The following is a 27,037-nucleotide window of genomic DNA, read 5'->3' as shown; positions in this document are numbered from 1 at the left end:
CATCTGGTCTTTTTGGATTAATGTTGGAATATAAGTAGTTATTCTTTTGGTAATTAATTTGGCATAGATTTTAATGCCGGAATTTAAAAGAGATATTGGGCGGAAATTGGATGGCGTAGTAGGGTCTTTACCTGGTTTGGGTAAGGTAACTATATACGCTTGTAGCATCTCTGGGGGAAATGTTGCTGTAGTTGCTGCTTTAGTAAAGACTGTTTGTAGGTGCGGTGTGAGGTATGGTTTGAATGTTTTGAAGTATTCGTTGGAAAACCCGTCAGGTCCGGGTGATTTGCCATTTGGCAGTGTTTCTATAGTAGCGGCAATTTCAGCTGTAGTGAATGGAGAGTTTAAGGTAAGGAGTTGGGATTCCGTTAATGTTGGTAATTTTAATTTTTGGAGGAAGTTTTGGATGTTGTCGTGGGTGGGTTGGCATGTGGAAGGGTCGTCTTTAATGTTGTATAGGTTGCTGTAGTAATCAGCGAACTGATTAGCTATGTCTTGCGGGTTTGTGACTTTATGTTTGAGGGTAGGGTGTAGTAGATGAGCTATTCTCGTTTTGGTTTTTACTGCTTTCAGTCTATTGGCTAAGTATTTGCCTGCTCTATTGGCATTGGCATAGGACTGTAGTTTCAGACGTCTAAGGTGATAGTCATATTGTTGAGATAGGCTATTTCTAAGTTCATCTCTGAGAGCTGATATTTTTTGGGTAAGATTTACATTAGGTTTTTGTTTATTTTGTTCTTCTAAGGTGTGGATATTTTTTAAGATTGAGTCAATATGGGCATTATGCCTTTTTTTTTCCCTTGCTCCTATTTGTATGAGAATGCCTCTCATGTACGCCTTATGGGCGTTCCATAGGGTGAAGGGGTTTTCAACAGAATCTATATTGTTTAGAAAGAATTCTCTGATATGTTGGGAGATCTTTGTAGAGGTTCGGGGATCTTGTAATAATCTTACATTGCTACGCCAGATGGGTGAGGAGGAGGAGACAACCTGGTCATTGATGGTGATAGTAATAGCAGCATGGTCAGACCATGTTATGTCATGTATCTTCGCACATGAGGTATTCTGTAACAGCCACTTGTCTGTCAAGAATAGGTCAATGTGAGAGTATGAGCAATGCCTGTGGGAGAAAAAGGTATAGTCTCTTGCGTTCGCGTTCATACATCGCCATACATCGTATAGTTCCGCTTGGTGTATCGTTTTGCTCAGGTAGGAGGGGCTGTGTGGTTTTGGAGCAGACGTATCCATTTTGGGATCTATAATGAGGTTAAAGTCACCACAGACAATAAGATTCCCGTAGATATGGTTCTGCAGTTTCTTGAAAAGTCTGTTGATGAAGCGGGTTTGATGTGTATTCGGTGCGTATAGGGAGACTAAAGTATACGATTTTGAGTTGATGTCTCCTGTCAGGATGATGTATCGGCCGTTGGAATCAAGGATAATGTCCTTTTGTTGAAATGAGACAGTGTTCCTTAGTGCTATTAATACTCCAGCTTTTTTCTTCTCTGGTGTACATGCCATATATACATGTGGGTAATCTTTGTGTGAGCAGTTAGGAGCTTTTGTGTCTTGGAAGTGGGTCTCCTGTACACATAAGACGTCTGCTTTGTGTGTTGTTGCCTCCTTCCACATGGAGAGTCTCTTTGCGGGGTGGTTGAGACCCCTAGCATTTATAGATAAGCAATTAATGGGCATTTGAGGGTGGTTGTGGTGTCTGTTGTATTATGAGGAGTGGGTACTCACTGTGGCTGTAGTAGATCAAGTAGGAGATGATTGTGCCGTCTTCTTCTGGATTTGGATGGATGTGCGCTGCTGGATGGCGTGCTTCAAACATATAGTAAAAAATAAAAACATTGAGAAGAAAAAAAAAAGAATGTTATTAAACTGTATTTGAATTCAATAAGAAAGGGATCCATAAACTGATCCAAAGGCAGATGTATCTGCTTCAAATAACTGGAGGTGAACAGGGTGATCAATCATGTGACCCCTGTTATCCGGAGAGAATTGAGTTTGCTTAACGTTTGTTCTTTAGCCACTTCCATCAATAGTTTTCCTTGAGGGGCGTTTGCGGGAGACCACTTGCCAGTCCTCTTGTAATGGGCTAGGTGTAGGGTTTTGGGAAGGCGAGTTGTCTGGGTCAGTTAAGATACCCCACTTGCGTAGTGCTGCTACGCCTTCTTCCAGTGTGGATACCATAACTGATACTCCATTGTGGGTAATTGAGAGCTTGGCGGGGTATTTCCACTTATGTAGTATGTGGTGGTTCCTCAAGGCCTTAGTAATGGTCGCGAGGTTGCGACGCTGTTGGAGCGTATGTCTGGACAGGTCTGGGAGGATTTGTATTTCTGCATACTGTGGGTGCCTCTCATCAGCTTTTCTGGATGTGGTGAGAATTTGTTCTTTGATATGGTAGTAATGCACCCGGAGCAACACATCCCTAGGAGTGTTTTCAGGAAGGAATGCAGGTTTGGGTAAGCGGTGTATGCGATCCACTATTAGGTCTTGTGCCGATAAGGATGGTAGCAGAGTTGAGAATAGTGCCCGTGTGTATGGCAGTAGCTGTGCGGCAGATATGGTTTCTGGGATCCCCCTGATTTTTAGGTTGTTCCTTCTGGAACGGTCTTCCAAATCTGCGACCTTATTTTTTAGCCATGCAATTTCTTCATCATGGTTACCATGGGCATCTACCATTGTGTTGAATGAGGAAGTGAATTCTCCCATTCGCTGTTCTATGTGATCCACTCTGCTGCCTAAGGCCTGGACTTCTCTCTGGCAGTGGTTAATGCCAGCAGTCATATCAGCATGCAGGGATGCTTTTAGGGAGAGCAGCATCTCTTTAAGGACTGTGTCTGACACTGGCCTGTCAGAGGTAGGGAATGCTGCTATGGGGTCCTGTGAAATAAGCACCGCTGTGTCTGTGGCATTTTGAGGCCTGCTTACCTCCATCTCAGGGTCCGCCAGCGGCCGGTCTGGGGATGTTATCCGCTGCTTTTGTTTGGCTGGGCTCCTGGTGGAGGGGCTTGAGGTGCCAGAGGAAGATCCGCTGTTCAGGTGGGAGCTTTGATGTGGTTTTGCTGAACCGGAGTGGCCGTTGTTAGTCACGGCCTGCGGCTCCGTTTGTCTGCCTGGGGTGCCGGCGCCATTTTGTTGGAGCTCGCGCCCTTTGAAAAAGTCCTGCATTTTCTGTAGGTTCTGCGGGTTTTTCCTGTGCCTGGGCATCTCGTCGTGCACAGCGGGTCTCAGTGAGTCCGTGGACGCTCTTTGCGGTTCGGATGGGGTCGGTGGAAGTGGATGAATGTGGATTCTCTCCGGCGGCCGAGCGGAGCTCTCTAGTTAGGCATCCATGCTGGAGCTCGGTAGCCACGCCCCCCAATTCACATAATTTTAAAGCTTATAGGAAACTCTTCAACTTCATACAAATTGGCCAATGGCAAAACAGAGTAATGCCCCGTACACACGGTCGGACATTGATCGGACATTCCGACAACAAAATCCATGGATTTTTTTCTGACGGATGTTGGCTCAAACTTGTCTTGCATACACACGGTCACACAAAGTTGTCGGAAAATCCGATCGTTCTGAACGCGGTGACATAAAACACGTACGTCAGGACTATAAATGAGGCAATAGCCAATAGCTTTCGTCTCTTAATTTATTCTGAGCATGCGTGGCACTTTGTCTGTCGGATTTGTCTACACATGTTCGGAATTTAAAGGATCAGATTTTGTTGTTGGAAAATTTTATAGCAAGCTCTCAAACTTTGTGGGTCGGAAATTCCGATGGAAAAAGTCAGATGGAGCCCACACACGACAACAAGCTCCGATCGCACATATTCCGTCGGAAAGTCTGACCGTGTGTACAGGGCATAAGAATATTGTTTTTTTTTTTCTTTTATAGCACACTTTAAGACCACAACAATTATTCACAAAATATTTAAAACATACTCCTCACTGGATGTGTTTAGTAGAAAATGGCAAGGATCACGGCAGTATTTGAGCACTTGAAAAGTATGCAAATAAAGACACAAGACAGATTTTATCTTGCAATAGAAATTATAGTGTATCATTTTAAAGATAATAGCTACAAATATTGTTCAGTATGTAAGCAGCTAGATAGGCCACAATTTAAGAGGGACGGATGGCAACTGCCCAACTGACAGGTGTTCAGAGAGGATGCAAGCCCTAGGCTTTCCCTCCTCATCAGGACCTTTCCCTACCAGGCAGAGTAGCTGTCCCTACTCTACCAACTCGCAAATGGTGTGTCAAGCCTGGGAGCCAGGGCTTTAAATAGGTTCTGCCTGACCCAAGATGACCGCCAGAGTAACATGGGTCGGCAATATCCAATAGAATGCTTCCCCAGTGACCCAGGAAACCATAGAGCAACTATGTTCCTCTTAACGTCCTCTCCAACTGTAGTGGCACTACAGATAGCACCACCTGCAGTGGAGAAAGTAGACCTGCCTACACATGTGACTTCATCTGTGACAGTGATTGCCTCTTACTTCTGTATTATTGTGAGTTCCATCTTTAATAAATAGGTGGTTTTAAAGATACTATATAGAGCACATTATTTGTTGGTTCTTTAAGCTTTTTATGTCCTGTATTTGTATGGATCAATTGGGAGTGTACTAATAAGGAAGAATAAAGTGTCCTAATTTTCACATACACTGCACCCGGAAAGTATTCACAGCGCTTCACTTATTCCACATTTTGTTATTTTACAGCCTAATTCCTAAATGCATTAAATTCATTATTTTCCTCAAAATTCTACAAACAATACCCCATAATGACAACATGAAAGAAGTTTGTTTGCAATCTTTTATTAAAAATTAACCAAAAAAAATCTCATGTACATAAGTATTCACAGCCTTTGCCATGACTCTCAAAATTGAGCTCAAGTGAATCCGGTTTCCACTGATCATCCTTGAGATGTTTCTACAACTTGATTGGAGTCCATCTGTGGTAAATTCAGTTGATTGGACATGATTTGGAAAGGCACACACCTACTTACATAAGGTCCCACAGTTAACGGTGTATGTCAGAGCACAAACCAAGAAACAGGATTGTATGTAGACACAGATCTGGGGAAGGGTACTTTGGAAAGTTGGGAGGTATGTGGTGTCTGCAGGGAGACACACGCTGACCTGCTGGACTGCAATAACGGTGATAGAGCGCATTGCTCACTTATTTTGCTAAAATTCTTTTATACTTTGTACATAGTTTGATATAAGGCTATTGCTTTGGTATTTGGGTTATGTGTCTTAAATAAACAGGATTACGCTATGTGCACATTTCCTTGCATTTTATTAAATTCTTTGGAGCCCTTGTACCTTTGGAACTCTGTGGATGATGATGATACAGATCTAATTGGTTCAGGAACACTTTCCTTAAGGCTGGTTTATTAGAGGTTTCTGGTAAATTGAACCGTTGCAATGAGAGAATGAGCTGCCCTTGTTTGGCTAAAACAGCTAAGTTGTAAAAGACAAGGATTATGGGTTTATGGTTAGTCAGGTTGAAAAAAGACACAAGTCCATCTAGTTCAACCAATAATAAAAATAAAATAAAAAATCATACAATCCCATATACCCAATCCCATACCCACAGTTGATCCAGAGGAAGGCGAAAAACCTCAATAAAGCATGATTGAATTTGTAATAGCGGGGGAAAAAATGCCTTCCTGATCCCCTAGAGGCAATCGGATATTCCCTGGATCACCTTTACCTATAGATGTTAGTACCCAGTTATGGACATGATTTTTATTTTTTTTATTTAAGCAATATTTATTTTATTTAGCAATTAAAGGAGAAGTACAGGCAAAGCTTGTTTGGCTGTACTTCTCCTGTGGCAGGGCTGGGACAAGGGGTGGGCGAGAGGGGAGGCTACCCTGGGCACAATGGTTTACTCTAGGGATGGGGACACTTTTCTTCTGTTGCAAGGCTGACAGGAGTAGTGACATCGACAGTGATTTTGACAAGCGAGTGACTGCTGGGCATAAGATCCTCTAAGCTTGTACATCATGGAAGGGGGGGAGTGATGGGGCATCGTTGCCCTGGGCACTAGATGACCTTGTCCCAGCACTGTCCTGTGAAACACTGGAGTGAAGTTTGTTCTGCGCTCTTGTGATCCAATTTCAGCAGACAGTGGGCTGAAGCCTGCTGTCAGCTGATGTCACATGGCCGTTCCAGGCTTGGGAAAGATCACAACCATATGGTCGGGATCCGCCCACCTGCCTGGACCGGCACCCGGCTCAGCCTCTCAGCGAGCCGCTGAGAGACCGAGCCGGTCGCTCCCTGCCCCTCCACAGCCCAGCACTCTAGTGACCGAAGAGGGGGCAGAGCAGACAGCGGTGAATGACAGCCACCAGCTCTCTGCTCGGAGAACTCTGAGAACCGAGAGATCGGCGGTGTTTGATCGTTAAGTTCTCAGAGTTAGAGCCGGTGGGGGACAGATGCAGCATCCACCTATGTAAGTATGATTCCCCAAAAAGAAAAAAAAATCCCATAATTCTCTTTTAAAACATTTTCTTATAGGGTGTATGGTGTGTCCCAGTGGCTGGTTGCGGCATGGAGAGAACTGTTATAACATTTCATCTGGAGGAGAATACAGAACATGGAATGAGAGTCGGGAAGTGTGTGAAGGGATGGGAGCCCATCTACTGGTCATAGAGGACCGGGGACAGCAGGTATTGTATAACATGACAATAGATGAAAGATGGATGGAAAGATCCAGAGGATTTATACTCCAATATTCCAGCATCTGCATGTTTATTATACAGGAATGACCAGAGCAGATGAGATCACACTATGAAATGTTACCTTAATGGTGGCCACATGTGTATCAGTTTGATTATAAAATCGATCATTCAATGTGAATAAACTGCGTTGAATACAAACACAGAATAAAGACCCTCCGTTCAATATATTAAGTGAGTTGCTGGTTGATTTCAACTCAATCAAGCGGGGATTATTTGGATTGCTTTTTGTCTCAGAAAACCAACGGTGATGCAAATTGATCAAATGATAATTTTTAATAGATTGTATCAATTTTATGGCTGATAGCGTATAAGGACCGAGACAATCTAAAGCTCACCACACACATTACAATCTGATTGTACAATTTAAAACTACCGACAATTATGTAATGCGATGGTATGCTTGATTGGATGCGAAACCAGTTGGACGGTTTAGGTAGGTCATTATCCACTTGAGGATTTTGAACATATAACAGATACATGCTAAAAAAATTAAAAAGTTTTTAGCATGCATGTCTTATGTCCAGCTCTTTCCCCCACCACCGCTCACCAAACTACCTTTACCAGCATCGCTCTGTATTATACTGGAGGAGCGGCCTTCAAAATGCATCTGTATATAATGACACTTGCCAGTAGTCTGTGAGTGTCATTGAGTAAGTACAATGTAACAATGTCATGTTTCTCTGTATTTACTATTTTATTCACGCGTAGACGCAGGGATCTCCAAACTACGGCCCTCCGGCTGTTGTGGAACTACACATCCCATGAGGCATTGTAAAACTCTGACAATCACAGACATGACTAGGCATGATGGGAATTGTAGTTCCTGAACAACTGGAGGGCCGTAGTTTGGAGACCCCTGAATTCTAAGGTGTGACCTAAGATCTGCATATGGCATCAGTTGAAGAAACCTTACAAAGTTAAAAAAATTAATATTTTTTTTTTAATTAAATGTATTTCCATATAATGCATTATTACACCTTAGTTAAAGTGGTTGTAAACTCTTACATACAGTATAACCAGTGAAGTAACTGGCCTCACGTGATACACAGAGATTAACCGGTTCAATACCGGGCATTTTCACTCCCTTCCTTCCCAGACCAATTTTTAGTTTTCAGCGCTGTCGCACTTTAAATGACAATTGCGCGGTCGTGCGACGTTGTACCCAAACAAAATTGATGTGCTTTTTTCCCCACAAATAGAGCTTTCTTTTGGTGGTATTTGATCACCTCTGCGGTTTTTATTTTTTGCGCTATAAACAAAAGAAAAGCGACAATTTTGAAAAAAACACAATATTTTTTACTTTTTGCTATAATAAATATCCCAATTTTTAAAAAAAAAAACTAATTTTTTCCTCAGTTTCGGCCGATACGTATTCTACATATTTTTGGTAAAAAAAAAAATCGCAATAAGCATATATTGATTGGTTTGCGCAAAAGTTATAGCGTCTATAAAATACGGGATAGATTTATGGCATTTCTTAAAAAAAAATATTTATTTATTTTTTTTTACTAGTAATAGCGGCGATTGTGATTTTTTTCATGACTGCGACATTATGGCGGACACATCGGACACTTTTGACACATTTTTGGGACCATTCACATTTATACAGCGATCAATGCTATAAAATTGCATTGATTACTGTGTAAATGTGACAGGCAGTGAAGGGGTTAACCACTAGGGGGCGGGGAGGGGTTAAATGTGTTTCCTAAGGGAATGCTTCTAACTGTAGGGGGAGGGGACGCACAAGGGGAGGAGACCGATCTGTGTTCCTCTGTTCTGGGAGCACAGATCGGTCTCCTCTGAGCTGACAGGACGTGGATCTGTGTGTTTACACACACAGATCCACGGTCCGGCCCGGGGAACGGGCAATCGCGGCCGCCAGGCACACGCACCGGGTCCCAAGCAACGCGGCGGGCGCGCACGCGTGCCCCCTAGGCAGCCGGGAACCCGAGGCCGTCATATGACGTCCACCCAGGATGGGAGATCCCATCTGTGGACGTCATTTGACAATAGGCCGGTATTGAAGTGGTTAAACAAATCCTCCTACATAAGTTGTATCTGTCTACATACATCTCTTTTTTTCTCTACATTCGTTCAAAGTGCAGAATTGTTAAGCTTGTCTGAGAGTTCATAAACAAGGGGGAGGAGAGCTCAAGTTACACTCTGCAGAGCTCGATGAGGAGAACTCTGAGAGCTGATTGGAGGAAAGGGACACACCCCCTTCACACAGCACACAGGGACAGAACTGAGGCTGTCAATTACAGGCTGTGTGCCAGAGGGACCTCCCCATCACCTTTTTATCGCTTGGTGTCAGTAAAACTTGTCAGAAGTGATTCATGCTGATAGCAGAGGAAGGAGACAGCAGACAAAAGTGACACTTAGGGGTTGATTTACTAAGGGTCAGTTCACACCATAGAAACGCAGTCCGAATGCGTTCCAGGTGCTTTTCTGCATGCACGTTTTTGATGCGTTCCAGTGAGTTTTTGATGTGTTTTTGGTGCGTTTTTGATGCAGTCCAGTGCTTTTTTCCCCCCCTCTTTTTTCTTAACCTTAAATAAGGACAAGTGTGTTGCAGTGCATTTTTTGGTGCATTTAAGTGCGTTCCGGTGCATTTTTTATATGTTTTACAGCGTTCCGGTACAGTCCAGTGGAGAAAAAATGCAGCATGTTCTACTTTTTTTCTGGAACTGGAACGCACTGGAACTGCAAGCACTGGTGTGAACTATGCCATTGAAAACCATATAACCTACTTTCCATGCGTTTTTGATGCAGAAAAAAATGCACTGGACTGCATGTGGTGTGAACTGGCCCTAAGGCTGGATTCACACCTATGCATTTTTAGTGCTTTTTGCATTTTGCAGATTTGCACTACAGTCCATTTAACATGGTTTCCTATGGAACACGATCTGTAGTCCAAATCTGCTAAATGCAAAAAGCAGAAAAAATGCTATAGGTGTGAATCCAGCCTAAAACTGGAGCACTCAGAATATGGTGCAGCTCTGCATGGTAGCTTTCAACATCAGCTTGTTCAATTAAGCTTTGGCAATAAAACCTGGAAGCTGATTGGTTTCCATGCAGAGCTGCACCAGATTTTGCACTCTCCAGGTTTAGTAAATCAACCCTTTAGTGCACTTAATTGAGACAAGTACAAACTAGAGAGGGATGTCCTTTGTTCATATTTCATGTCTGAGGTTTACAACCACTTTAACCCTAATCAGCCCTAAGGCTCCATTCACACCAATGTATTTTTTCATGCTTTTTGCAAAAACTCAAGACATTATTTTTAACATGGGATTCTATGGAACACGTCCATATCAATGCATTTTTGTGCCTCCTGCGTTTTTGGAAAGGGTCAGAGACTTTTTTAACCACTTAAGCGCCGTACCATTTCGCTGGCCAAAGACCAGAGCACTTTTTGCGAGTCGGCACTATGTTGCTTTAACTGACAATTGCGCGGTCGTGCGACGTGGCTCCCAAATAAAATTGACGTCCTTTTTTTCCCACTAATAGAGCTTTCTTTTGGTGGTATTTGATCACCTCTGTGGTTTTTATTTTTGCGCTATAAACAAAAAAAAGCGACAATTTTGAAAAAAACGCATTATTTTTTACTTTTTGCTAAATATCCCCGAAAATATATAAAAAAAAACATTTTTCCCTCAGTTTAGGCCGATACGCATTCTTCTACATATTTTTGGTAACAAAAAAATCTCAATAAGCGTTTATTGATTGGTTTGCGCAGTTATCGCCTCCACCTTCAGGTGTTGACACTGGTATAACCAATACAGGAAGTTGACTCCCCTATATAACCCCTTCTCCTTCCAGGAGTCCTCAGTTTTTGTAGCCAAGCAATATAAGCAATATACTCTCACCCCATAAAATAGAGGGGCGGGAACTCTGTGTCCTATGATGTACTCCAAGAAAAGGATTTTACAGGTAAGCTGTTTTAAAAATCCTATTTTCTTTATCGTACATCACGGGACACAGAGCCACAGTAATTACTTGGTGGGATGTCCCATAGCAATGCTACTTGAGGGGAGGGAGACACAACCCGTAGGGCACCCCCAGACCTTGAGGAATTATACTGCTGCCTGCAGCACACTGCACCCGAAGGCGATATCCTCATTCCATCTTACATCTACTTGATAAAATTTAGTAAATGTATGCACTGAAGACCAAGTCGCGGCCTTGCAGATCTGAGACATGGAGGCCTGGTGACGCACTGCCCAAGAAGCACCAACCGCTCTGGTAGAGTGCGCCTTAACTTGAAAAGGGGGAATCTTTCCCTTTAAATCATAAGTTTGAATTATAACTTGCCGAATCCACTTAGCCACAGTGGATCTTGACGCTGCCTGTCCTTTTTTAGGACCCTCTGGCAGAATAAATAAGACATCAGTCTTACGAATCTGAGCAGTTTTCTTTAAATAGATCTTCACTGCTCTCACCACATCAAGGCAATGTAGTGACTTTTCTTTTTTGGAACATGGTTTTGGAAAAAACGATGGCAGGACAATATCTTCATTCAGATGAAAGCCTGAAACCACTTTTGGCAAAAAGCCTGGATGAGGGCGTAACACCACTCTGTCCTCATGAATAATTAAATATGGCTCTTTACAGGAAAGAGCAGCCAATTCTGAAACCCTCCTTGCTGAGGATATAGCAACCAAAAATATCAGCTTCCTAGTCAGAAGGACTAAGGGAATCTGCTGTAACGGATCAAATGGCGGTTTTTGTAACACTGACAAAACTAAATTCAAGTCCCAAGGGCTTAAGGGTGATTTAACTGGCGGATTGATCCACATCACTCCTTGCATAAAACCCCTAAAGAATGCGTAGCAAGTGGTCTCTGATATAAAATTGATAAGGCTGAGACCTGGCCCTTAATAGATCTCAGGGCCAACTTCATCTGTACGCCTACCTGTAGAAAGGCAAGAATTCTGCCTATAATATATCTTTGAGGGTGCCAACCAGGAAACATAAGCTTTCCAGATTCTATAATATATAGCTCTAGAAGCTGGCTTCCTAGCATTAATTAAAGTAGAAATAACTGCCCTGGAAAGCCCACGCTTCTTCAGAATGTGGGTCTCAATAGCCAGGCCGTTAAATTTAGCGTTTGTAAAGTAGGATGGAATATCGGCCCCTGTGATAGCAGGTCTGGCCTTAGTGGGAGGAGCCATGGACCCTCCATTGTCATCTTTCCGATCTCTGCATACCATGACCTTCGTGTTGAACCTGGACGCTAGAAGGTCTACGTCCGGATTCCCCCATCTTTGGCAAATCGCATGAAAAATCTCAGGATGAAGAAACCATTCCCCCAGGGACAATTGCTGGCGACTTAAGTAGTCCGCCTGCCAATTCTCTACTCCCCGAATAAAAACTGCCGATAGGCATGGGACATTCTTTTCTGCCCAAGTTATAATCTGATTCACCTCTCTCTGAGCTGAGAGACTCTTGGTGCCCCCTTGATGATTGATATATGCCACGGCTGTGGCATTATCCGATTAGATCCTGACAGGACAATTTTTTAACCTGGAAGTCCAGATTCTCAGAGCCAAATACACTGCCCGAATCTCCAGGATGTCTATGGGCAAGGCTCTTTCGGTTCTTGACCACTGTCCCTGGACAGTCATCTTCTCTAGTACTGCTCCCCAGCCTGAAAGGCTGGCATCTGTCGTGACTACTTTCCAAATAATTGGTTTGAAGGACTTTCCCTTAAGCAGGTTCCGATTTAGTAACCACCAACTGAGGCTTTGAGACACTCTTGGGGACAGCCTCATTGGTAAATCTAAAGCTTGAATCGTCTTGTTCCAAGCAGACAGGATACTGTTTTGAAACAGTCTCAAATGGAATTGGGCATAGGGGACTGCTTCGAATGAAACTACCATCTTTCCTAATAACCTCATGCAAAGACGTATTGAGGGATTTCTCTTTGACCTGACCATCCGCACCAGCTCTTGTATGGAGCTGATCTTTGAGGAAGGCAAGAACACCCTTTTCTGGGCTGTGTCTATAATCAGGCCCAGATACTCCAGCCTCTTTAATGGCTTTAAGGAGGATTTCTTCAGGTTGAGAATCCAACCCAGATTCTCCAGGTAACTGCTTGTAATGGCTACATCCTGCTTCAAGCGGGCCACCGACTGGTCTACTAACAATCGATTGTCTAGGTAAGCCAAGACAGTTATGCCCTGTGCCCTTAACCTTGCTAGAGGTGGGGCTAGTACCTTTGTGAATACCCGAAGTGCTGTAGCTAGCCCAAAGGGCAAGGCTACAAACTAAAAATGCCTTTGTTCTACTTCGAATCGCAGAAACTTCTGGTGAGGAGGGAATATAGGGACATGCAGATATGCATCTCTGATGTCTATGGATGCCAAAAGTTCTCCTCCTTGTAGGATGGAAACAACTGATCTGATCGACTCCAGGTTCCAAAACATAAGCTTTCCAGATTCTATAATATATAGCTCTAGAAGCTGGCTTCCTAGCATTAATTAAAGTAGAAATAACTGCCCTGGAAAGCCCATGCTTCTTCAGAATGTGGGTCTCAATAGCCAGGCCGTTAAATTTAGTGTTCCTAAAGTAGGATGGATTATCGGCCCCTGTGATAGCAGGTCTGGCCTTAGTGGGAGGAGCGATGGACCCTCCACTGTCATCTTTACGATCTCTGCATACCATGACCTTCTGGGCCATGCTGGTGCTACCAGTATTATCGACTTTTCTTCCAGCCTGATCCTGCAAAGAAGTCGAGGTAGCAACTGAATTGGGGGAAATGCATAGATCAGTGAAAACTGATCCCATGGGGTCACCAATGCATCTGTTCCATATGCGAGAGGGTCCCTTGTCCTGGACACAAAATTGACTAGCTTCGTGTTGAACCTGGATGCTAGAAGGTCTACGTCCGGATTCCCCCATCTTTGGCAAATCGCATGAAAAATCTCGGGATGAAGAGACCATTCCCCCAGGGACAATTGCTGGCGACTTAAGTAGTCCGCCTGCCAATTCTCTACTCCCCGAATAAAAACTGCCGATAGGCATGGGACATTCTTTTCTGCCCAAGTTATAATCTGATTCACCTCTCTCTGAGCTGAGAGACTCTTGGTGCCCCCTTGATGATTGATATATGCCACGGCCGTGGCATTGTCCGATTGGATCCTGACAGGACAATTCTTTAACCTGGAAGTCCAGGTTCTCAGAGCCAAATACACTGCCCGAATCTCCAGGATGTCTATGGGCAAGGCTCTTTCGGTTCTTGACCACTGTCCCTGGACAGTCATCTTCTCTAGTACTGCTCCCCAGCCTGAAAGGCTGGCATCTGTCGTGACTACTTTCCAAATAATTGGTCTGAAGGACTTTCCCTTCAGCAGGTTCCGATTTAGTAACCACCAACTGAGGCTTTGAGACACTCTTGGGGACAGCCTCATTGGTAAATCTAAAGCTTGAATCGTCTTGTTCCAAGCAGACAGGATACTGTTTTGAAACAGTCTCGAATAGGGGACTGCTTTGAATGAAACTACCATCTTTCCTAATAACCTCATGCAAAGACGTATTGAGGGATTTCTCTTTGACCTGACCATCCGCACCAGCTCTTGTATGGAGCTGATCTTTGTGGAAGGAAAGAACACCCTTTTCTGGGCTGTGTCTATGATCAGGCCCAGATACTCCAGCCTCTTTAATGGCTTTAAGGAGGATTTCTTCAGGTTGAGAATCCAACCCAGATTCTCCAGGTAACTGCTTGTAATGGCTACATCCTGCTTCAAGCGGGCCACCAACTGGTCTATTAACAATAGATTGTCTAGGTAAGCCAAGACAGTTATGCCCTGTGCCCTTAACCTTGCTAGAGGTGGGGCTAGTACCTTTGTGAATACCCGAGGTGCTGTAGCTAGCCCGAAGGGCAAGGCTACAAACTAAAAATGCCTTTGTTCTACTTCGAATCGCAGAAACTTCTGGTGAGGAGGGAATATAGGGACATGCAGATATGCATCTCTGATGTCTATGGATGCCAAAAGTTCTCCTGCTTGTAGGATGGAAACAACTGATCTGATCGACTCCATGCAAAAGAAGCGGGTCTTCAGGAACTGATTTAGATTCTGTAGATCTAGAATTGGTCTGATATCCCCATTTGGCTTTGGTACCGTAAACAGGTTTGAGTAGAACCCCAAACCTTGCTCTTGTTTGGGAATCTGTATGATCACCCCTTGAGCCAATAATCGGTTTAATGCTTGCAACAAGGATTGCTTTTTCCCTGGATCTTTGGGAACGTTTGATCTCCAAAAACGAGATGGTGGAAACTCTTGAAACTCTAGCTTGTATCCTAGAGAGACTGTGGAGAAAGTCCATTTGTCCTGAATCTCCCTTTGCCAGACTTCTGAGTACCCCAGAAGTCTTCCCCCCACCTTGGTGAGGGGAGATGCCTCTTCATGATGAGGCCTTGGTATTCTGCTTTGCAGGCTTGCGGCCCCAGGTCTTCCTTTGTGCCTGGGTTTGATCCTGAGGTCTTCCTCTAGAGTCTGACGGTCGAGGCCGTCGCCCCTGCCTAGAGATGGATGTACCTGGCGCAGGAGAAAAGGTGAGCTTAAATGAAGGACGTTTATATCTTCTTTTAACTGGCAAAAGAGTACTCTTTCCATTAGAGATTGTCTGGATATACTTATCCAAACTCTCGCCAAATAGTCGTTCTCCCTTAAAGGGAAAACTGGTTAAAAGATTCTTGCAAGGCGCTACAGCTGACCAACCCTTTAACCAAAGGGTTCTTCGCATGTGAACTAGCACAAGCGCAAGGCGAGAAGCCTGATGAATAGAATCCTTCATAGCATCTACGGCAAAGCATAATGCTCTAGGCAGTTCTGCCAATTCCCGGGCCTGTTGTGCAGGGAGCTCGTTAAAAACATCTGTGAACTGGTCCTTTAGTAACTGACAGATGCCTATAGCTGCAATTGCAGGTTGAGTCACACTCCCTGCTAAGGAAAAAGAGGATTTTAACAGGCCTTCCAACTTCTTATCTGTTGGATCTTTAAGCATAAGCGCATTGCCCACTGGACAAGTTAAACTCTTATTCACATTGGAAATCGCAGCGTCAACTTTCCATCTTCTTGTGAACTTTTCCTCCATACGATAGAGAGCTGAGAATCTCTTCGGAGTGGGAAAATGCTTATCAGGATGATCCCATTTGGTATAAATAAACTTTTATAGTAATGCCTTGGATGGGAAATGCATGTAAAGGTTGCAAAGGTTTGAGGGAACCCAGGGAGGAAACCGGACCTTCAGCTAGCTCTGTTAGGGGTAGCATGAAAGCAGAGAGAACCATTTCAGTAAGGTTCTGTACTTCAGTTTGTGAAAATGACACATCAAGTATTGTTTCCTCAGCAGAGGAATAACCGGCTTGTCTTTCCTCTAAATTATCTGAGGGAGATACCTCATCTTGTTCCCACAATTCCCTTGGACCCTCCACTGTTAAAGAATTTAAGGTGGGGGAGAGAGATCTAGGACGCTTCCTATCCACTTGGATGGAGGATGCGATTAGAGCCGCTAATCTTCCTTCTAGGCCCTGCAGGGCTGAGGAAAATGCATCTTCAGTCACATATACTGGGGCTGAAGTGTGTAAAGCAGTTACACCACCGCTAGTTTCCAATGACTCACCCTGGCTTGCCATGTCCGGTATCTCTGGAGAGGATGACAGTATGGCGGCATGACTGGGTTTCCCAGCACCTGGGGGTGGCACCTTAGGTACCTTCAAAGTAGCTTTGGAAGTTATAATACAAGGTACAAAAAAACAGAGGTAACAAAATATCTCTTATTTGCCTTAATAAAAATTTACAAGACAAGTGTCATCATAGAATCAGTAGTAACTGCTGATAACAATCTTATTTCCTGTGCTGGAAATGCCTGTGATACACCTCTTACGTGCCCAGCGCTGCTGTGTTCTTAGTGTGATGTGGACATGGTTGCAACAGACTCTTTATGAGCTAACTTTGTTACAGACATCAGGTGAGAATCCTGATTGGCGTCCTCAGTGTTCCGCCCTTAGCACCATCTATCTGTGAGACAGATCAGCTGTGTGGATGTCTTTTATGACCTACACATGGCACCGCCCTGAAGAACACGCCCCCTTCGCGACCCGCCCCCTCAATTCTTTACAGACATCAGGTGAGAATCCTGATTCAGCTGTGTGGATCTATTAACATAACCTGTGTGCGCGCGCTGTTACCAATCATGGACAGTGAGGAGGAGGCGGCATCGCTGAGGAGAACACACGCTGTGAGTTACAAAAAAATACTGCCTGATCACAGGCTTAAATGTTTAAACCGCACACTAATACACTAATGCCGCGTACACACGAGCGGACTTTACGGCGGACTTTGCCCGGCGGACTGGATTTCGTCAGACAATTCGATCGTGTGTGGGCTCCAGCAGACTTTGTTTGCTCAAAAGTTGGACGGACTTAGATTTGAAACTTGTTTAAAATTTATCCGTTGAAATCGAGTCCGGTCGAAAAGTCCGCCGTCTGTATGCTAGTTCGACGGACAAAAAGCCACGCTAGGGCAGCTATTGGCTACTGGCTATGAACTTCCTTGTTTTAGTCCGGTCGTACGTCATCACGTACGAATTCGACGGACTTTGGTGGATTGTGTGTAGGCAAGTCCGTTCATTCAGAAAGTCCATCGTAAAGTACGTTGAAAAGTCCGCCGGGCAAAGTCTGCCGTAAAGTCCGCTCGTGTGTACGCGGCATTAGTGTATATAAGGGCCGGTGCTGGCGCTTTATCTTTCTAGACTAGAGGAACTTGTCAGCATGCCTCTCAGAGGAGGGAGGGGGAGGGATATAGCCAGGAGATATATAGCATCTTAAAAGACAATAGCTGTATCTACCTGTAAGTTTTTTAGATGAAGCGGTTTAGTGATAACAAACCCATACACTTCATACTGCTGCATCTACTGTCAGCCAGAAAATCTGTATCCCTCCGATTCCTCTAAATAAATACACTTTGTTTACTAAGAACCCCCCTCTGCTGCTGGGACCACACATGGCTGTTTCAAGCCTGACACAGAGCTGTTTAAAGGGGTTGTAAAGGTAAAAATTTTTTCACCTTAATGCATTCTATGCATTAAGGTGAAAAAACTTTTGACAGTACCGCCGCCCCCAGCCCCCCCGTTTTACTTACCTGACGCCTCGAATCTTCGCTCCTCGTCCTCGTCAGCTTCATTGCAGCTCAGCCTGGTCGCTGATTGGCTGCAGTGGATGGATTGAAAGCAGCGCAGCCATTGGCTCGCGCTGCTGTCAATCACATCCGATGACGCTGCGCGCCAGGGGGCGGGGCCGAGTGATACAGCGAGCGGCTATAGCCGCCAGCTGTATCACGGGAGCGCGCCCGCAAGCACTCACCACCGTGCGAGGGAGCTCGCATGAAGGTGGTAAATGCTTGCGGGGAGGAGCTGAAACAGCCGCCGAGGGACCCCAGAAGACCAGGTTCGGGGCCACTCTGTGCAGAACGAGCTGCACAGTGAAGGTAAGTATAACATGTTTGTTATTTAAAAAAAAAAAAAAAAACAACTTTACAACCCCTTTAAGGCAACAAATAAGGTATGTGTAATTTTACTCCCTCTAGAGGAGACTTTTTTAAAGGCATATCTTTAAAAGATGGAAGGAAAGCATAGGCACCTTTTACAGTACCTAGCCTCTTCCCTTACCTTTTCCTCGCTGCAGGATACTGCTGATTCAACAGACAGATCCAACTTTCACCCATCACGGCGGGCAACGTAGTTAAACCTTTAAAGACTGGGGCCCTATTAATAGGGGTTCTGCTCCTTTGGACCTGTATAGCACCCCTCAGGAACAACTTTAGGTAATGTGGAAAAACCAAAAAGAGTCCTCGTTCCTAGGGTCCAGCTCTCAAAGAGAAGCTTACAGGCAAAACCTCGTTCTTCAATGCGAGGCCCAGGTACCATCCTATGCGAGGATGGATCCGGTTGTGAAGGTTTTTTAAATCTAGCATGGATCCCTCCCTGGAGCTCCTCAGAGCACATCTTCACTCGTGACCAACACCTTAGACACTGGCGAAAAAACTGAAGGAGGAGGGGTTATATAGGGGAGTCAACTTCCTGTATTGGTTATACCAACACCTGAAGGCCCATAACCCACCAAGTAATTACTTGAGGCTCTGAGTCCTATGATGTACGATAAAGAAATAAGGGATAGTTTTATGGCATTTTTATTAATATATTTTTTTTTTACTAGTAATAACGGCGATCTGCAATTTTTATCATGACTGCGACATTATGGCGGACACATCGGACAATTTTGACACATTTTTGGGACCATTGTCATTTTTACAGCGATCAGTGCTATAAAATCAGTGCTATAAAATTGCACTAATTACTGTAAAAATGACACTGGCAGGGAAGGGGTTAACCACTAGGGGGTGATCAAGGGGTTAAGTGTGTCCTAGGGAGTGATTCTAACTGTTAGGGGCGTGGCTACAAGTGACACATCACTGATCACCTCTCCTGATCACAGGGAGCGGTGATCAGTGACAGTGTCACTAGGCAGAACGGGGAGATGCTTGTTTACATTAGCATCTTCCTGTTCTTACTCTCTGTGAGACGATCGCGGGTATCCCCGCAAACATCGAGTCAGCGGGACCCACGACCTGACTCACGGAGCCCCTGGCGGGTGCGCCCGCAAGCCGCCTATTGAACGGCAACGTACAGGTACGTGATTCTGCCTGTACGTGCCCTTCTACTGCAGTGTATCTGTGTGAGGCGGTCAGGAAGTGGTTAAACACCAAACTGTGCTTTTTTTCATTCAGAAGACTTCAATGGAGAAGCTGCAGGAAAGCATGTAGTGCGTTTTTGCCGTGTTTTTACTGCAGTTTTGCCACAATTTGCGTTTTGTGTTTTTTATTCTGCCCAACAACAAAAAATAAAAAGCATAAAAAACGCAAAGGGCAAATTGCGGCAAAATCATGGAAATCGCAGAAACGCTCAAAAGCAACATGCATAAATATGAATGGAGCCTAATTAACTTCTTCCTCCTCCCCTTCTCCAGTAAACTATTGTATTTCAGCTGTTTTTTTCTATTCCTCTGTTTCTACCTGTATTTTTTATTTATTTTTTATTCTGTTTATTATTTTATTTAGTGTTACAAAAGAAAATGTACAAAATGTAAAAAAAAAAAATATATATAGTTTTTAATTTGCAAATAACTTCCATTTCTTTTTTTTTTACCAGACACATCATTTTAGTGTCATTTCAATTTCCAAAATAAATTAGTTTGTCCCCCAAAAAACAATATATGATTACTTTGTTATGACAAAATTATTTCCGAATAAACAGGCCCATATCAGAAATATTTAAATTGCTCTGGTCCATAAGGGGTATAAAGGTACAATAGCTGAACTGGTTATATTACATAGTCATGGTAAATGTAAAGTTGATTGTATGAGGAGGGTTGTACGGCCAGATTGTAATGTGTATAATATGTACACTGTGACAGCAGTCATGAGACCCAACACAAGAAATTTCCATAAACAATGACAATTTTGCCTGCCAAAAAGATCATTCATTACACATGTGATGGTATTATTGGGTGATGCTTTCTATGTACAGTAAATAAACACCTACTCTGTATATTGTATGTGATTTTTTTTTATTACTTTAGTATAAAAGGATAGACATGTAAAATGTGAATGTAAAAATGTTAGGAAATTGACAATAAATTTCAGTTCAGGGATCATTTTTTTTTTTTTTGGGGGGGGGTTTGATTTCTCCACAATAGAACTTTTGTTGATGGAATAGACAGATTCTCAGACTTCTATCCAATGTGTGTGTTTGATGTCTGTGGTTGGATGGTGACAGATGATGTTCTCTTCTCCCAGGAGTTTATAAACGGATCCATCATCCAACACACAGATGGAAGGTTCTGGATCGGTCTGTACAGAGATGGAGATGGATGGAGATGGGTGGACGGTCGGCTCTATAATACCGGCCTGTAAGTGACTCTTCATCTACACTGAGAATATGAATGATGTTCATCCAGAAAACAATAAATACTCATAACTCCTCATTGTTATTTATTACACAGATTTCACCTGTCAGGATCCTCAGGAGACTGTGTATGGTGGGAAGCAGATTCTGGATATTATAGAGATCGCTGTCAATCCAAACACAGTTGGATTTGTCAGAAGAGATCCCTGAAGATCTGACAGATTCCTCCCAACATACAGACACTCTGTACAGACCACAGATCACCCCCAATACAGAGTAATACAGGAAGATGACATCCAATGTCCCATATCATCACCATTCTCTATGTTATTAAATTATTTTTGTAATCTCTGTAAAAAATGTCATATTTAATGTTCAATGTGTTTATTGTCTATTCAGGGTAAGTTACAGTAATGGTAAAATGTGCACCCGGAGATACATGTGGGTGCAGTAGTATTTTATATATGTACTGTATGTGGTGCTGTGAAATATCCCAGTATTACAGTACACTCTAACATGAGAATGTATATTTAACCACTTAAGGATCGGAAGATTTTCCCCCTTAATGACCACTGACCAGGCTATTTTTTGCGATATGGCACTGTGCCGCTTTAATTGACAATTGCGCGGTTATGTGACGTTGCACCCAAACAAAATTGACAGTGCTTTTTTACCCACAAATAGCGCTTTCTTTTGGTGGTATTTGATCACCTCTGGGGTTTTTATTTTTTGCGCTATAAACAAACAAAAGACCGACAATTTAAAAAAAACAAAACCATTTTTTTATACTTTCTGATATAATACATATCCAAATATATATATATATATATATATATATATATATATATATATATATATATATATATATATATATATATACAAAAACAAATGTATTCATCAGTTTAGGGCGATATGTAATCTGCTACATATTTTTGGTAAAAAAATCGCAATAAGCGTATATTGATTGGTTTGCACAAAAGTTATCGTGTCTACAAACTTTTTTTTACTGTTTTTACTGGTAATACTGGTAATAGCAGCGATCTGTGATTTTTAGCAGGACTGCGACATTGCGGCGGACAAATCTGACCCCAAATGACACCTTTTGGGGACCAGTGACATTATTACATTGATCGGTGCTATAAAAATGCACTGATCAATGTAAAAATGACACTGGGAGGGAAAGGGTTAACACCCGGGGGGGGGGGGCGATCATGGGGTTCAGTGTGTTACCTGGGTGTGTTCTAACTGTAAGGGGGATGGGCTGCCTGGGACATGACAGAGATCACTGCTCCCGATCAGTGGGAACAGAAGATCTCTGACATGTCATTAGGCAAAATGAGGAATCGCCTTGTTCACATAGGCAGTTCCCCATTCTGGCTCTGTACACAGCGATCGTGGGTCGCCAATGGACATCGCGTCCGCGGGAGCCGGAGGCACGCTCCTGCATGCGCCCGCTATCCTCTTTGCACAGACCGACGTAAAGGTACGTCGGTTTGCACAGAAGAGCCAACCTGCCGCAGTAAATGTACATGAGCTGGTCGGCAAGTGGTTAATTAATCCTGTCTAGCTGCTGTCTAATTGAGAAATCTCAACATCAAAGAAATAAATAAAAAGAGACGACGCTTAACCAAGTGTGTGTAAAAGATTTATCCTAGAAAAGTGTATAAATAATATATGAAATATATAGTGATCCAAATACTATACTCTCTTTTAAAACTAGTGATGATAATGCTATCATCTCTATTGCCCTGTACACACGGTCGGATTTTCCGCCGGAAAAAGTGCGATCGGATTGTGTTGTCAGAAATTCCGACCGTGTGTGGGCTCCATCGGACTTTTTCCGCCGGAATTTCCGACACACAAAGTTTGAGAGCAGGATATAAAATTTTCCGACAACAAAATCCGATCAATTAAATTCCGATCGTGTGTATACAAATCTGACGCACAAAGTGCCACGCATGCTCAGAATAAATTAAGAGACGAAAGCTATTGGCTACTGCCCCGTTTATAGTCCCGACGTACGTGTTTTACATCACCGCGTTCAGAATGATCGGATTTTCCGACAACTTTGTGCGACCGTGTGTATGCAAGACAAGTTTGAGCCAACATCCGTCGGAAAAAATCCGATGGACGGGGCATTATAGATTGATAATAATATAAACTAGAAAAGCTACAATTTCTGGGGAAATTGTGAAAAGTGTTCTTGCCTCTACAACTGGAGTGGGCAGAGTAACTGGGTGGAGTTGGCTTGAGTAACTGTTGTGTGGTTGGAGTGGCTGGAGTAACTGTGAAAAGTGTTAAAAAGCTTAATATTTTAAAAAGTATAAATAGTAGTAAAAAAGTTGAAGAAGTCCCATCATTAGCTGAAAGAGCTGAACATTTTTTTCAAAAATGTTTTATTTTTTTTTTCAAAAATGATTTTTTTTCAAAAATGATTTTTTTTTTCAAAAATGTTTTTTTTTTCATGGGGTGGTCATAATGTTTTGGCTGATCATGGGGCGGTCATAATGTTTTGGCTCATCATGGGGTTGTCAGATTTTGTCACCTCCCACTCTAGTTTTGAACATTTCGCCATTCATTCCTATGGGACCAATTTCGCCGCAAAAACAACAATATTTTGTGAACCATTCGGCGAAACGTTCCCCAAAGTAATAGCACACCAATCGGGAACAATCCGCACGTTTCCGTATATTACTGTCTATGTAGTGTAAAAGCTGTGGGAGGAGTTAGGGTGGTAAATTTGGCTATAATAAGAATAATAACTAGAAAATGCATTTCCTGGGGAAAATGCGTGGGAATGCTGAATTGCTAAAACGGCCCCCAGCAAAATTGCCCCCATCATATTGCCATCAAAACTGTCCCATCATATTGCCACCATCAAAACTGCCCCATCAGAATTGCCCTATCAAAACAGCCCCATCATATTGCCACCATCAAAACTGCCCCATCAGAATTACCCCATCAAAACTGCCCCATCATATTCCTCTATTATAAATCAGTACATGGTGTGTCTGCTTTGGTAACCATGGCAACAAAACACACACAGTACACTCTGATTAATGGCTAAAATTTCCTGAAATGACCTCTAAACAAAAAGCTTTTTCTCAAAAACTGTAAAAGATATCAAACTGAAAAGATATAGCCAGATAGCTGAATATTTTGTGAACATTTTAAAGTTTGTTTGGTGTCTCTAGGTGAAAGTATGAAGGAGCTGAAACTTTTGGGAGCGGAAGAAAAATTTAAGGATTTCAAGCATGCTCCCATTGACTTCAATGTTAAAAAAAAGTGATAAAAAGCTTAATATTTTAAAAAGTATAAATGGTAGAAAAAAAGTTGAAAAAGAGCACACCTCAGCTAAAAGAGACGAACATTTTGATAGTTGAATGGTTTTAATAGCAGAAAGTATGCAGAAGTTACGCAGAACCAAAAAACGTACGGAATAAAATTAAAATTAAAATTAAAACTAGAAAATGCATTTCCTGGGGAAAATGCGTGGGAATGCTGAATTGCTAAAACGGCCCCCAGCAAAATTGCCCCCATCATATTGCCATCAAAACTGTCCCATCATATTGCCACCATCAAAACTGCCCCATCAGAATTGCCCTATCAAAACAGCCCCATCATATTGCCACCATCAAAACTGCCCCATCATATTGCCACCATCAAAACTGCCCCATCATATTGCCACCATCAAAACTGCCCCATCAGAATTACCCCATCAAAACTGCCCCATCATATTCCTCTATTATAAATCAGTACATGGTGTGTCTGTCCCCTCCCCCGGGCTCTGTAATCGGAGCTGAGATGCTCCAGCCACCTCCCCCCCGTGTATAACAGAAGCTTTGGTAACCATGGCAACAAAACACACACAGTACACTCTGATTAATGGCTAAAATTTCCTGAAATGACCTCTAAACAAATGGCCGTATTTAAAAAACTATACATCCTACAGCGAAGATCTTTATATTGTGAGAATCACAAGACCCAGACCTAGATTTTGATATATAGTATGTCTCTGAAATATTAAAATTGAAGGCACGGTCGCAGTTTAGAAATTGCCCTTCAAATTTGAAGGGGCTAGAGTGTAGTTTCAATGAATGTCAATGGACGGCGTGAGTTGCAAACAAATGGTCATATTGTGAAAACTATCAGGACTATGGCTTAGCCGTGGACATGTTTAGTGGCAGCAGGGATAGCTGAACGTTTTGATATAAGATTTATGTAGGTGGGCTTGAAAATGAGGGAGTGGCGGCAGTTTAGAAATCATGTTCTGATTTTCCAGCTTTTGTCCCCTCCCCCGGGCTCTAATCAGAGCTGAGATGCTCCAGCCACCTCCCCCCTGTGTATAACAGAAGCTTTGGTAACCATGGCAACAAAACACACACAGTACACTCTGATTAATGGCTAAAATTTCTTGAAATGACCTCTAAACAAAAAGCTTTTTCTCAAAAACTGTAAAAGATATCAAACTGAAAAGATATAGCCAGATAGCTGAATATTTTGTGAACATTTTAAAGTTTGTTTGGTGTCTCTAGGTGAAAGTATGAAGGAGCTGAAACTTTTGGGAGCGGAAGAAAAATTTAAGGATTTCAAGCATGCTCCCATTGACTTCAATGTTAAAAAAAAGTGATAAAAAGCTTAATATTTTAAAAAGTATAAATGGTAGAAAAAAAGTTGAAAAAGAGCACACCTCAGCTAAAAGAGACGAACATTTTGATAGTTGAATGGTTTTAATAGCTGAAAGTATGCAGAAGTTACGCATTACCGAAAAACGTACGGAATAAAATTATTACAATTAAAAAATAAACTAGAAAATGCATTTCCTGGGGAAAATGCGTGGGAATGCTGAATTGCTAAAACGGCCCCCAGCAAAATTGCCCCCATCATATTGCCATCAAAACTGTCCCATCATATTGCCACCATCAAAACTGCCCCATCAGAATTGCCCCATCAAAACTGCACCATCATATTGCCACCATCAAAACTGCCCCATCAGAATTGCCCCATCAAAACTGCACCATCATATTGCCACCATCAAAACAGCCCCATCATATTGCCACCATCAAAACTGCCCCATCATATTGCCACCATCAAAACTGCCCCATCAGAATTGCCCCATCAAAACTGCCCCATCATATTGCCACCATCAAAACTGCCCCATCATATTGCCACCATCAAAACTGCCCCATCATATTGTCACCATCAAAACTGCCCCATCAGAATTACCCCATCAAAACTGCCCCATCATATTCCTCTATTATAAATCAGTACATGGTGTGTCTGTCCCCTCCCCCGGGCTCTGTAATCAGAGCTGAGATGCTCCAGCCACCTCCCCCCCTGTGTATAACAGAAGCTTTGGTAACCATGGCAACAAAACAAACATTAACAGTACACTCTGATTAATGGCTAAAATTTCCTGAAATGACCTCTAAACAAATGGCCGTATTTTAAAAACTATACATCCTACAGCGAAGATCTTTATATTATGAGAATCACAAGACCCAGACCTAGATTTTGATACATAGTATGTCTCTGAAATATTAAAATTGAAGGCACGGTCGCAGTTTAGAAATTGCCCTTCAAATTTGAAGGGGCTAGAGTGTAGTTTCAATGAATGTCAATGGACGGTGTGAGTTGCAAACAAATGGTCATATTGTGAAAACTATCAGGACTATGGCTTAGCCGTGGACATGTTTAGTGGCAGCAGGGATAGCTGAACGTTTTGATATAAGATTTATGTAGGTGGGCTTGAAAATGAGGGAGTGGCGGCAGTTTAGAAATCATGTTCTGATTTTTCAGCTTTTGTCCCCTCCCCCGGGCTCTAATCAGAGCTGAGATGCTCCAGCCACCTCCCCCCTGTGTATAACAGAAGCTTTGGTAACCATGGCAACAAAACACACACAGTACACTCTGATTAATGGCTAAAATTTCTTGAAATGACCTCTAAACAAAAAGCTTTTTCTCAAAAACTGTAAAAGATATCAAACTGAAAAGATATAGCCAGATAGCTGAATATTTTGTGAACATTTTAAAGTTTGTTTGGTGTCTCTAGGTGAAAGTATGAAGGAGCTGAAACTTTTGGGAGCGGAAGAAAAATTTAAGGATTTCAAGCATGCTCCCATTGACTTCAATGTTAAAAAAAAGTGATAAAAAGCTTAATATTTTAAAAAGTATAAATGGTAGAAAAAAAGTTGAAAAAGAGCACACCTCAGCTAAAAGAGACGAACATTTTGATAGTTGAATGGTTTTAATAGCTGAAAGTATGCAGAAGTTACGCATTACCGAAAAACGTACGGAATAAAATTAAAATTAAAAT

General features: G+C 42.7%; 1 protein-coding gene across 2 annotated transcripts in view; it reads left to right on the top strand.

Annotated features, from left to right (window-relative positions):
* Window positions 1–21,081, top strand: part of LOC141105628 (killer cell lectin-like receptor subfamily B member 1B allele B) — a 79,863-nt gene extending 58,782 nt beyond the window's left edge. For both annotated transcript variants that reach the window (XM_073595588.1, XM_073595587.1), the window contains 3 exons: window positions 6,530–6,681; window positions 20,613–20,725; window positions 20,819–21,081. In XM_073595588.1, coding sequence (XP_073451689.1) covers window positions 6,530–6,681; window positions 20,613–20,725; window positions 20,819–20,939 — 386 coding nt within the window. In that variant the 3' untranslated portion in view covers window positions 20,940–21,081. The remainder of the gene's footprint in view (window positions 1–6,529; window positions 6,682–20,612; window positions 20,726–20,818) is intronic.
* The last annotated feature ends 5,956 nt before the right edge of the window (window positions 21,082–27,037 follow it).

The sequence above is a fragment of the Aquarana catesbeiana genome, linkage group LG08 (assembly GCF_042186555.1).
Source record: "Aquarana catesbeiana isolate 2022-GZ linkage group LG08, ASM4218655v1, whole genome shotgun sequence".
Lineage (NCBI taxonomy): Eukaryota > Metazoa > Chordata > Amphibia > Anura > Ranidae > Aquarana > Aquarana catesbeiana.
This window is presented reverse-complemented; position numbering and strand designations above follow the sequence as displayed.